We start from the raw sequence: 13350 nt of genomic DNA, 5'->3' as shown, positions 1-13350 counted from the left end.
TAAACGTTTTTTAAATGCAGCTTGTTTCCCTTATAGGAAATGGAGCTGGGTTTCATTCAAATATATAATATTGGAATATTTCTGTTGCGTTCAAAATTAATATTCACTGTTTTTATATACACAATGACAACTTTTAATTCTCAAGATCTACTAGAAGATGCCACCACTAGCCGAGGTTCACTAGCCAAGAACTAAATTAATATACTTTCCTTTAATTGATGCCTTCTGAGTTAAGAATACATTTTCTCACAGATGCTTGTATTTTATGTGACAAACCAGGTGTTACTTGCATAGACTTCGATCTATTCATTTATTAGATTTAAGCTTTTTGTAACGTGTACATTAAATAAAATAATGGATTATACTTGTTTTAATGAAATAGGGAAAAGTGGTTAGTTTTAGCAGAAGTTTAAATCTGAGACTAAGGTTCAAAGAGAAAATGTTACATGAGGACATCCTTTCCTGCCCTAAGGAACTTTGGTTAAATGTGACACTTGAAATGAACCAAGGTGCAACAAAAAATCTTTCGCTAATAAGGGTGTCTGTAGCAATGTAGCCTTTTGGCCTGAAGCTTCCTTGTCAAATAAATTTTACATTGACGACTGATCTCCTGAGGTGCAACTTCAAAAAGATGGAGTAGAACATTGCAAATTCAGGGTTTAAGAGTGTAAAAAAGTGAATAGTTAAACATGATACCAGAGGTGCCATTGCTTAGTGAAGTGGTAAGATCTTGCAGCATATGCAGGCACAACTTGGTAAAGAGTTAAATCATATCTGCTGGTTGAACGTCTGGTGAATAAGGCAATTAGCTGTGTACATTATCACTATCGGGATTACTTGTTTTGTGTTAATCAAAAAGTACTTTTGGCTCTCACATTCTTGTTGCGATAGAGGTGATTCGTAGGCAAATATTTTCAAATGTATTTCTCTCCCTTTTCAAAAATTGAAACTGATTTGGAGATTGCAGTTACCTTTATACAATTGGTATGTGATGTTTCAGATGAAGATCTCCAGTCACGGAAGCAACAGCTACTAGAAGAGGAGGAGATGCAGAAAGAAGGACCGTGCAAGTGTGTATATTTTCTCTAATCTCATTCCATAATGTTGTCTTTCTTTTCACATCAGTAAGCCACTCCATTAGGAAGACTTTTTCCTTGTGTATAATAAGGATGTGTGCAGGCTTGGACTGTATAAGATCTAGTGCCTGTCCACTATTAACAAGCAGTGGTCCCTCTGTGACGCACACTAGGTGCCTCTCCTGCTCTTGTTCCCAGTACCTCTCTTCTCTTACCTCCGTGCCCCTGGCTCCCCCAGCTTCCTCACCACCTATAGGCTAGAAACTGGGAACATTATACAGAGCTCCTTTCTGCTACTTGGGAGGTGAGCATCTGCTCAGCACTGCAGAGGCATGCAATTGTTTGTTCCAGAGTGTGAGTGGGTTCTGTGACAATATCTGCTATCCTGTGTGTTGTGTCACAGAGATCAGTCATGATCTTGTATCGATAAGGAGATGCTGTGTGTTAGAGCGTTTTTATAAGTGTGTATATGCATATTTTACCACAAAAAATGTTGAGTTGAACGGACGTTATTGTTATGAGCCAAAACCTGAAGACTATTTACATCTGCCACCTTTGGTGAGCTATGCAAACATAATGCAGCTGGAATACTCTGCTTATGATATTACGTATAGTGTCTCGGAGGATACCACAAAAGACATAATCAGGGACCTCAATAGGGACACCAAGTATCGCTTCACCCTTAATATCATCACCATGAATGAGTAATATTTTTTGTCTGATGAATAAAAATCACAAAAATGATATTTTGCATTACATATGACGCAAATTACGAACTTGAGGATATAAAATAACTCCTTTAAAAATGAGTTCAATAATCATAAAAAATAACCAAAAACAGTCCATAAATAACCCCAAATGCCTAAAATAGGGAACACTGCTTTTCGTGAAATCCCTATTCAAAGACATTCAGATGCATTAAAAATTATTGCCACCGGCAAAATACCTTGCGCCTTAAGTGCAATATGCATTATCAGTCGATGTAAAGACCACTATTATATTACATTGTTTCACCTTAAAAGTATTGCCACCAACAGCAGACCTTACAATCTTTAAAGTGCTGCATACTTATCTGGACAATGTGAACACCATAGGATACTTTTTTTTATACAATATTTCAGAATGCTACATGCTGAAGACCAAACAGTCGAATTAGTCTTTGTTCAATATCAACTCAAAATGGCATTTTACAATACACACATTGTAAACCACGATATAAAACGATAATCAATTAATGTTATCAACGAACAATATCTGCATTTAAAATGCTGATGAAAGCATTCTTTCCATGGTGGTCAAAAACTTTATGAACTGACAAATTAGAGAAACGGGAACACCAGATAAACTTAAAATAAGAGCCTGTTGAACGGATCTCACCCCAACATTAAGAAATAATGGTTTCAAAAGTGTACAACGGATTTGGACAGATACAAACGATGTGCAATACAGCTTCTTCCAAAATCCTACACAATTTACACTCACTTGTTGACTTGCTGAATCCATTTTGGTGTGCCGTATTTAAAAGGATACCTGCCAAGTCATATTTATAAATACATATCTCTCATATTGGAGGAAAATAAAGTTGTCAAATAAGGCTGAATTCCCATAGTCTGATGTGATTCAATAACCATCTTTGCAGATAAGTGTAAGAACAACAGGAGTAAACCCATAGACCACGTCAGGATGGGTGTGGAGTATGAACAATAACAATTCCCAACAAGTTTCAATTTGAGACAGTTAAGTAATGTATGCAGTCTGCATTACATAAACAAGAAACAAGGAGGCTCGTATGGTTTAAAAGCTTGTTATTCACCAATTTAGAGGAGGGTGTTTCACATGGAAATCCAGTTAAGCAGCACTGTACAGAAAGAATCATGTGACAACCCGAGGGCACTTGGTGAGTGAAGAAATTATACAATTAGTTAAAGGTGAAGACGCAAGTGCTGAAAGTGAACAGCGTGAACGGCGCAAGGTGACAAGAAAGTAATACAATGATGGCTTCGCAAGATTAAGTTAAAATCACTTAAATCATGGAACAAACAGTTTTACAGGAGCTCAAAACCTAAAATGCGCCCTAGAATTGCACTGTGGTGTCGACGGCGTTTCGATCCCCGTGAGTCGGGATCGTCATCGGGACAGGGTTGTCGATGTCAGGCAGTGTTAGTCACGTTATGTAGGTTGCGTGATTCACTGAACACCCAGGCAATGTCTGTAAATGCGGCGTCTGAATTTGAGATGCGCAGCCGAGGGTGGGTCCGACTGGGCAGCGCCTGAATGAAGCAAGGCGGGCAGGGGCGATCAGGGTTCTCGACGTGTGGGCGGCTCGTGATTAGTGCGAGGCTCGTGAGCACTAATCGCGAGCCGCCCACACGTCGAGAACCCTGATCGCCGCTGCCCGCCTTGCTTCATTCAGGCGCTGCCCAGTCGGACCCACCCTCGGCTGCGCACCTCAAATTCAGACGCCGCATTTTCAGACATTGCCTGGGTGTTCTGTGAATCACGCAACCTACATAACGTGACTAACACTGCCTGACAGCGACAACCCTGTCCTGATGACGATCCCGACTCACGGAGATCGAACACCGTTGACACCACAGCGCAATTCTAGGGCACATTTTACGTTTTGAGCTCCTGTAAAACTGTTTGTTCCATGGTTTAAGTGATTTTAACTTAATCTTACGGAGCCATCATTGTATTACTTTCTTGTCACCTTGCGCCGTTCACGCTGTTCACTTTCAGCACTTGCGTCTTCACCTTTCACTAATTGTATAATTTCTTCACTCACCAAGTGCCCTCGGGTTGTCACATGATTCTTTCTGTGCAGTGCTGCTTAACTGTATTTCCTTGTGAAACACCCTCCTCTAAATTGGTGAATAACAAGCTTTTAAACCATACGAGCCTCCTTGTTTCTTGTTTATCTTTGCAGATAAGTCCTCTTTATCTGCAGTAAATGAATTCACCCTTAATATCATCCCCATTGATACTGCTGACTGTGCTCAAGGCACTTTCACCCCAGAGTACACTAGGATGAAACTTGGCTGAACCCAGGAGTCATAAAGAGCAGCAACTGGACTCAGATACAACCTGTGGTGAGTGTGAAACGGTGCTGAGTCCAGTGCTGACTTCGCCATGGCCAGTGGGCCAGCCTAGATATAAGGCCTTCTCAAAGGCCAGGGTCTTTGCATAATACTTGTAGCCCAAAGTTCATTAGGTGCATGTTTCTGCTATGTCCACATTGCTGTGAATGCACAGCCTGTCATGTGACCATGCCAGGCAATTAATGGTCACACCCTATAGCCAGTACTGAACCTGCACCAGTTGTCCGTGTTTTTGCTCCATGGGCAGCAGGCTTGGCATTCCCACTTATAAAGAGCTTGCTAAGGGAATTTCAGGGAGAATTCAACTTTTGGGACCTGTAGGTTCTCTAGTCACGAATCTTAACCTATATGCTAATGAAAAACCTTAGCAGAATTTATTTTGTCAGACAGGGGCAGTGTTAGGTGCAGTTTGAAGCAAAGTGTACCAAATTAACTTGGCCCTATTCATTGTACATACTGGTGTACTGGGTTAGGGTGTGTTTTATACTGGAAAACTACATGAAGCCCTGCTCGTCATAAAGACCAAAATGTAAATATCAAAATGCTGTTGACTCTTTAACTAAATATAGTTATGTTTGCTGTGTGAAAATTGTATTTTCTGTTCCTTTGGGAGTGGAGGGTGGACGCGCAAGTCCCCCCCTGTGAGTGTCACTAGCATGCCTCTCCCCAACCCCCCAATCCTTGTGTCCACAATACAAGTTTTCACAATAATTGACTCCGACCCCTATAACTTTTCATGTCCTTCAATACATGTACATTACACCTGCAAAGATCTAACAGGTATTTCATGCACATGTCTAACAGCTTCAAAGGTATTAGCAAAAGTAACAAGGTTCTGTTTGCAAAGTAAGGTTTAGCCACATCTAATAATGCCTCTGTAATGCGTTTGTCTGCCTGTCTTCACTTGAAACTTTATTAAACAGATGTCATGGTCCTTCAATAAGGCAATGTACTAAACTAATACAAACTTCCTAAAACAAACTCGGAGGAGTGATTTTACATAGTGCGTACAAGGCCAGAATGAGCATATAGCGTGTTACAAACAGGAAGGACACAGGCATACAATTGAATAAAGGTATGAGTGAGCAGCACACATCTGAATTGCAATATTTATTATATTAGGAGGAAAGAAATCTTTCACGAAAATACTTAAAATTGTTGGTGTGCCTCATGAGTTGTAAATCAGAAGCTGTGCATTCTTCTGTCATTTTGGGGGTACGTGCTATAATATAGTAGCACAGTAAACCTCTTCATGGGGGAGATTTTATTGTAAAGCTGAGTGTCATCACCATATTGATGATATGGTAGAATTTCTTATTTAAGCTCTCATGGGTTCAAAACACAAATGAAAAATAAACCGGAATAATAATGAGGAAAGGAGCTTTGTTGAAATGGAAGGCTCCTAATTTTTACCAGCTGGACTTTGTTTAGAGAGATATGTGAACCAATTCAGTAAATCTTTCCCAGAGCCCATGAAGCTTTTTAGGGTTTCTGAATCATTGCATGGGTGACTTTCAAATGGTGCATAGGGATCTCGCCAAATGATAGGCAGGATTGATTTTATTTATTAGGCTTAATGTGTCGTCAGTGATTTTCAGAATGGCGGTCACTGTACTGCAGCCTGTTCTGAAACCCAACTGGAAGATATCTAGAAAGTTTTTATTATTGACAGCTCTCAAGAATTAAAACTAAGAACGGTTGACCTGCTATTGGTCAGTTGCTGACATTTTCAGTATCAACTGTGTTTTTTAACAAAATATATAGATATATAGATATATAGATATAGATATAGATATATCGATATATATAGATATACTAGCAGCCCGTCCCGACCTTGTCCGGGTGCTTTCAGGCTTCCCCCTACACTGCCCAGTGGCTCCGTCCGCCCCGTCCCCCGCCTGCCCCGACCCTCGCCTGGTGTTGTTAGTCTCCGTCCCCCGCCTGCTCCGACCCCCGCCTAATCCTCCTCCTTCCAGACTGACCTCGTTTTTTTTCTTCTTTTGGTCAAGAAGTAAACTTTATTACATAAGTGTTGATTCACACACAGTCCTTTCATCCTGCTCAGCAGGAATAATGAGCAGGGCCAGAAAGAGTTCCCCGCTCTTGCTGCCCCCACCCCAAGTGCCACTCGGACGTCGATCTTGCATGTCGCCCCAGTGCTGTTCCTCCTGGAAACCTCCAATCGCGTCACTCATCCCACAGCGCCCGTGCTTCTCCCCTAGCCTCACTCTAGCTCTCAATAGATTGTCCACTCGGGCCCTCTCTGGTCTGGGTAGCAGGTACCTCCTCCTTCTTGAGGTAGCGCCAGTAGATATTCCGGATGAGGGCCACTTCTTGCTCCGGTGGCTGTTGCCATTCGTACCAGGGGTACCATGCTGCCCCTGTCTGCAGGGCGGGTGCGGGGTGAGTCTTTAGGTTTTCCTCGTCTTCTGGGGCGGGATCCCTCCCTTGTGGTTCCTGCAGTAGTCGGCATATGTCCTCAGACCCCTGCTCCTGTTCCTGTCGTTCCAGCCTGCTGCCCCACGTAACTTAACGTTTGCTTTAGTAATTTTTCAATTGTAATTGTTTCCTCTTGTGTCATTACTGGTCCTATTGTGAAGCGCACTGACACCTTCGGGTAAAGTCTGCGCTATATAAAAACGCATAAATAAATAAACCCTGGACATACCTCCTCTTTACACTCCTGGACTCACCTTCCCTACCCCCCTCCTTGGACTCGCCTCTCCTCCACTGCTCCCCTCTGTACACTGCTCCCCTCGGTACACTGCTCCCCTTTGTACACTGCTGCTCAAATAATTGCATGATTTTAATTATCACATTGTTCTGTCACGTTGCCATGTGACACTAATCATATTCATGCTATGCTGAATTTTCAGAATCTATAAATAGATTGTGTGGTTTTGCTATCAAACCTCCTGAAATCCTGTATATTGCGGGAGATGATTATTATTTTTGCCTGTGTGCTTTTTGTGGCTTCATTTTCAAATAAGGGGATACTTTGTCATTTTCCGATGCCAGTGCTCTTTATGAGTTTGACATTTTCTGCCCCTGTCTGCAGGGCGGGTGCGGGGGGAGTCTTTAGGTTTTCCTCGTCTTCTGGGGCGGGATCCCTCCCTTGTGGTTCCTGCGGTAGTCGGCATATGTCCTCAGACCCCTGCTCCTGTTCCTGTCGTTCCAGCCTGCTGCCCCACGTAACTTAACGTTTGCTTTAGTAATTTTTCAATTGTAATTGTTTCCTCTTGTCATTACTGGTCCTATTGTGAAGCGCACTGACACCTTCGGGTAAAGTCCGCGCTATATAAAAACGCATAAATAAATAAACCCTGGACATACCTCCTCTTTACACTCCTGGACTCACCTTCCCTGCCCCCCTCCTTGGACTCACCTCTCCTCCACTGCTCCCCTCTGTACACTGCTCCCCTCGGTACACTGCTCCCCTTTGTACACTGCTGCCCTCTTTGACTCACGAACAGATCCACTTCCGGGTGACTGGAGGCAGCGGCCGCACTGAGCGGAGGTTTTTTTTATTAAAGCATGCTTGTTTTCAAAGAGTGACGTTGCCCTGTCAAATGTCTGCATAACTCGGTACTGAGCCACCAGATTGCCATCTGGACATGTAATTCTGCCAGTTCCTCCAACTCGTGTGGTTTTAGCACACAAATATTAATATTATGATGCTAACAATCAGTAAGGGTTGTAATTAGGATTACTACATGCATTTGTGTACTGTGTGCATCTTAATGACGTGGGGTAGAGTGTCCGCAACCAGGTATTCTCGTTTATGACGGTACACTAAAACCTTGTGTACTAGTGTTACAGACCTGATAAAAATGAGTTAATCTAGACCCAGATATCAGGGGCTATGAACCTGTGATATGATGGCAAAATATTGTATCACAGCAACATCCACGGAATATCCTCGTTTGACCCTCTTTGTCTGTGTTAAGTCTGTACGCCCACTTCTGTTCTTTTGCAAATAGATTCTTGCCAATATCAGTAACATGGTCAGGGATAAAAGGTTGTTCCACTACGGTCCATGTGATATCTGTCGGGCCATGACCAGCCTCAAGAAAATGGCTCGTTAAACGAGAAGCCTGTTTTTTACATTAAATCATACTCTTGTGTTCAGAGATTCGAAGTTTAATTTTTCTTGTCATACCAACATATCTGTTGGCAGGGGCATGTTATCAGATAAATCAACCTCTCGCTATTGCAATTGGTGAATCTTTTCTGTTGCCAAGGGCGGTTATTCCCAATGTCTATACTCACAGATTTATAGATTTGTGGGCATGCTGCACACGTGCCACAGGGATGGTGACCCTGCACTGCCGGTAAGTCCCATAGGGTACCGACAGCGCAAGGCATTTTACTCTTTGGTCTCGTGTGTACCAATTTATCTTTCAGATTAGGGCCCCGTTTGAAAGCAAACCGTGGTGGTGGTAAGGTATCTGTGCCAGTATTCAAGATGGACCAATGTCTCCTAACGATCTTCTGTATCTGATTCGACATTGTACTGTATGCGTTTACAAAAGTCATCCTCTGAGTTTTATCTTTGGGAGTAGCTGGTTCTAGAAGAGCCTCTTGTGGTTATTGGCAGCTCTTTTCAAAGAGTTTTGTATCAGTTTCTTAGGATACTTCCTTGTTACTAGCTGTTTCTCCAAGGCATGCGCATGTTCATAGAAAGAATCCTTAGTTAAACAGTTCCGCTGTATCTGTAGGAACTGCCCATACGGCAGATTGTTCCTTAGAGCTCTGGGATGACAACTGTCAAAGCACAATAATGAGTTCTGTGCCATTGTTTTTTTTATAAAGTTTTGACCTGAGCCCTGTAGGTGTTGCTGATATCAAGAGATCTAGAAATGACAATTGATGTTTGTCGTACTCTACAGTGAAGCGTAGGAAATTATTCCTCCGGTTTAACCATTGCAGGAACTCTAGTAGTTCTTCACTAGTTCCTCTCCAGACGACGAAGATATAACGTTTCCATACCTGCAAACATTGCGGTATGGATACGTTGATGTTAAAACATGCGTCTGTTCAAAATGGTGTACGTCGAGGTTAGCCAAACTAGGAGCGAAAACGCTTCCCATGCTGGTCCCAGACGTTTGTAAAAAGATGGTTTCCTCAAAGCGAGTTTTTTATTGTTTCATTGCCAAACTGGCACTGTTCATTATAAAATGAACTGGGGTTATAGACCCAAGATCCCTTTCATGTAATAGTGTCTATTACCTCTAGGGTGTCATCCTGGGAGATTGAGGTATACAAATATTCGACATCGAATGACACCAAAAGATCTGTCGTGGTGTCTTTGATGTCTGGTAATATTCGTAAGACATCCTTGGTATTTTGAAGGAATGTCGGCATTTCTTTAACCATAGGACGAAGAAACAAGTCTACAAAGGTAGACAGTGGTTCTAAGATAGAACCAATCCCTGATATTATGGAACGTCCTGGAGGAGGTCGCTGTTTCTTATGGACTTTAAAAAGTACATAGAAGTATGGCATCGTAGGATGGGTGGTCTGTAGGTAGTTTCCTTCTTGTGATGTGATCCAGCCTTCAGAGAGTGCTTCCTCCACCATATGACCAATAGTGTTCCTAAGTCTCTCTCTGGGGTCTTCAGTCAGTGGAAGGTATGATTTAGTGTCTTCAAGTTGTCGGAGACACTCGACACGATAGGCGGGAGTATCGAGAAAAACAATGGCACTGCCTTGGTCTGCTGGTTTTATGGTTAAGGAATCATCAGCCATCAAATTCCGAAGGGCTGTTTGTTCATTCTTCGGGAGATTAACAAAAGGATGTTTCTCCATTTGGTGCAGTCTATAAATGTCACTTTTGACAGCATGTTCGAACGCCAGTACTTTAGCTGGTAGGCCTGTTATGGGAGGATTGAAGGTAGATGGTTTTTTCAAACCAGTGTTGAGGTCCATAATGTCTGTACCATTTCTGACATTCTTGGCAAAGAAAAAATATTTTACGAAAGAATTTCGCCATCTCTGTTGGTTAGAAAAGGATCGCCAGTTTGGGTAGCTACAAAGCCTAAGCCTCTATTGAGTACCTTCTCCTTGTCATTTGTTAAAGACTTCGTGCTTAGAATTATTACGAGGCTGTCTCTGCACTCGGTCCTGCCTGTTCTTGTGGGACCAATCTCCCGCTCCTCAGGTCCATTGATAGTGGGAGTGGGCTCCAGTGGACCTGTCTTTGTTGTGTCCACCTCCTGCCCCGCGATCTGCCCCGGCCAAAGCCTAAAAAAGGCTGTGTATGGAAGTCAGAGTGAAATTGTTGTGGGCCATGCGGTCCCATCTGTTGTGGGAAGCCTGGTCCACCATACTTCGATGATGGGTACACTTCATGCCCTAGAGACATCTTATTGTGCCATACTCACATAGGATAGTTTTTCTTCCTCCATTATAGTTTAATACTTGTTGATTTCATGCCTTAGACAGGATTATCTTAGACCCACAGGCACCTTTTGTTGATTTATGTTTGATTGGGGGCTGTGTCGTTGTGCAGGTCTATAAATATGCCCTGGGACCCACCTCCTATCGTATGTTGTTGATGTCCTTTACCTTTGCTCCACAACACCAGATACCGGTTGGGGGTCGTCTTCAACAATTTCTCACAAATTGGAATTCAATTACAACAGACCAATATGTTTTAGACATTATCCAACATGGTTATAGTCTGGAACTTACAACAACTCCTCTAAATATTCCACCTCACAAACACAACCTATCCATGCCACATCAAATCCTTCTGCAACAAGAAATAACAGCTCTGTTCCAAAAAGGCTCAATAGAACTAGTTCCACTACAAATTCACGGGACAGGGACATATTCACCATACTTCCTTATTCCCAAAATAGATGAATCCCTCAGGCCTATTCTAGATCTCAGTCCACTAAATCATTACATAATATCAGAACATTTCCACATGGTCACACTTCAAGAGATCATCCCTTTACTACAAAAAGGAGACTTCATGTCAACCTTGGATCTAAAGGAGGCCCATTTCCATATATCAATTCATCCGGCACACAGAAAATATATCCGGTTTCTATTTCAGGGAAGACATTCAGTTCAAAGTTTTTCCCTTTTTTGGATCAATACAGCACCAGAGAATTCACCAAATCTTTACCATTTGTGGCAGCACATCTGCGCAGAGAAAACATTCATGTCTTTCCTTATCTAGACAACTGCCTAATCAAAGCAAACACATTCACACTTTGCAAACAAAACACCCAAAAGGCCCTAGATTTACTACATTAACTAGAGTTCACCATCACCCAACAAAAATCCCATCTACAGCAAACCACTACTGAAGTGTTTCTAAGGGCCATGCTGACCAAATAATTTGCATCAGCATCCGAAACACAGACCAAATAAACAGCATACTAACGTTAATTCAACAATTTCAAACAGGAACCCGCAATCCAGCCAAAAGATTTCTCAGACTTCTGGGCTTGATGGCATCCTGTATGTACATAGTCACACATGCCAGACTAAATATGAGACCTCTACAACTATGTCTCTCAACAATGGACTCAGTCACTGGGTCAAATTCATGTTCTAGTGTTGGTAAACAGCTGCATGTATCTCACACTGCAATGTTGGAATCCACAAAATCTGTCCAAGGGGTGGCCGTTTCAAGACCCTGTTCCCCAAATAATTCAAATAGATGCTTCTCTAACAGAATGGGGAGCACATCTCCACAACCTTACTATTCAGGTACTATGGGATTCCAAACACAAGAATGTCCGTAACAGTCAACTAGAGCTGCAAGCTGTTCATCTATCGATCAAAGCCTTCTCAACTCACCTACAGCATAAACCTGTCCTTTTTCGAACAGACAATATGACAACTAAGTATTATTTATAGAAAAGGTGACACACTCTCTCCATTTATCTCAATTAGCTCAGAAATATGGATGTTAGCAATACACCACAACATTAATCTGTTAGCAGAACATGTCTCGGGGACAAGCAATCAGATTGCGAACTTACTGTGCAGATAACAACAAGTCCACAAATGAGAGATTCACCCCACTGCCCTCACTTTGCAGGCATATATCCCCACCATCAATCCAAGGGCAATGCGCTATTGATGAACTGGTCAGGGGTATTTGCATACGCTTTTCCACATCTCCCACTACTTCCGTTAGTGGTCAAGAAACTCGGGCAAACATCTCTTACCATGATTCTAATAGCTCCCACATGGGCTCAACAACCATGGTTCTCAACACTAAAGAAACTATCTCCAGTCCCACATAAGAAGCTTCACCTGAACTCGGACCTTCTCACACACAACCATGGAACATTAAGATATCCCAATCTCAAAGAAATGAATCTTGCTATTTGACTCCTGAGGTCTTAGAGTTTGGTTACTTACATTTCCCTCAAGACTGTATGAACATTCTTAAAGAGGTCCTAAACCAATGTTATGCAGCAAAATGGAAAAGCTTTGTCACAAACGAAACGTTAACGCTCTTTAGGCAAAAGAACTAACACTTATTTTATACCTATTGCATTTGCAAACTGCAGGATTAGCATATAATTCTATAAGATTACATCTTGCAGCTATTGCAGTATACCTCCAAAATAGACAACACATATCGGTGTTTAAAATTCCTGTCATATAAGCTTTTATGGATGGACTTAAAAGGATAATTCCTCCTAGCATGAAACTTAAACATTGTCCTAACAAGATTAATGCATCCTCTTTTCGAACCATTACATTCTTGTCGGTTTGCAATATCTTTCATGGAAACTTGCCTTTTTAATCTCTATTACTTCTCTTTGAAGAGTCAGTGAAATGTAGGCATTGGCCCTAGAAGAGCCTTTCTTTTAATTACATAGGGACAGGGTAGTGCTTCCAACTAACCCTAAATTACTAACAAAAGTAGTTTCCAATTTCCATATTAATCAATCCATTGATTTACCTGTTTTTTTTACCCCCACAGCCATATACAGTTGCAGAAAGGGCATTACAGACTTTAGATGTAAAAAGGGAATTGATGTATTACATAGACAGCTAGCTTTCTTGCCATGCCCTCACAGCGCCGGGACGCCTCCTAGTTGAGGTAGCTGTTCGCGCTTTATAACCCCTTAAGTGCTGCCTCGGTGGATTGGCCGACGGCAGCACTACCTCCCCAGTGCTGCGCACGACCATTGGACGTCCAT

At 42.1% G+C, this 13350-nt stretch overlaps 1 protein-coding gene across 6 annotated transcripts in view; it reads left to right on the top strand.

Moving 5' to 3' along the window:
* The window catches only part of CUEDC1 (CUE domain containing 1), a 673926-nt gene that overhangs the window by 627964 nt on the left and 32612 nt on the right, over positions 1-13350 (top strand). For all 6 annotated transcript variants that reach the window (XM_086954843.1, XM_086954846.1, XM_086954848.1 and 3 more), the window contains one exon: positions 1001-1070. In XM_086954843.1, coding sequence (XP_086810969.1) covers positions 1001-1070 — 70 coding nt within the window. The remainder of the gene's footprint in view (positions 1-1000; positions 1071-13350) is intronic.

This window comes from Lissotriton vulgaris, chromosome 2_1 (assembly GCF_964263255.1).
Source record: "Lissotriton vulgaris chromosome 2_1, aLisVul1.2, whole genome shotgun sequence".
Lineage (NCBI taxonomy): Eukaryota > Metazoa > Chordata > Amphibia > Caudata > Salamandridae > Lissotriton > Lissotriton vulgaris.
Note: the sequence above shows the minus strand (reverse complement) of the source record. Positions and strands in the feature narration are given on the sequence as shown.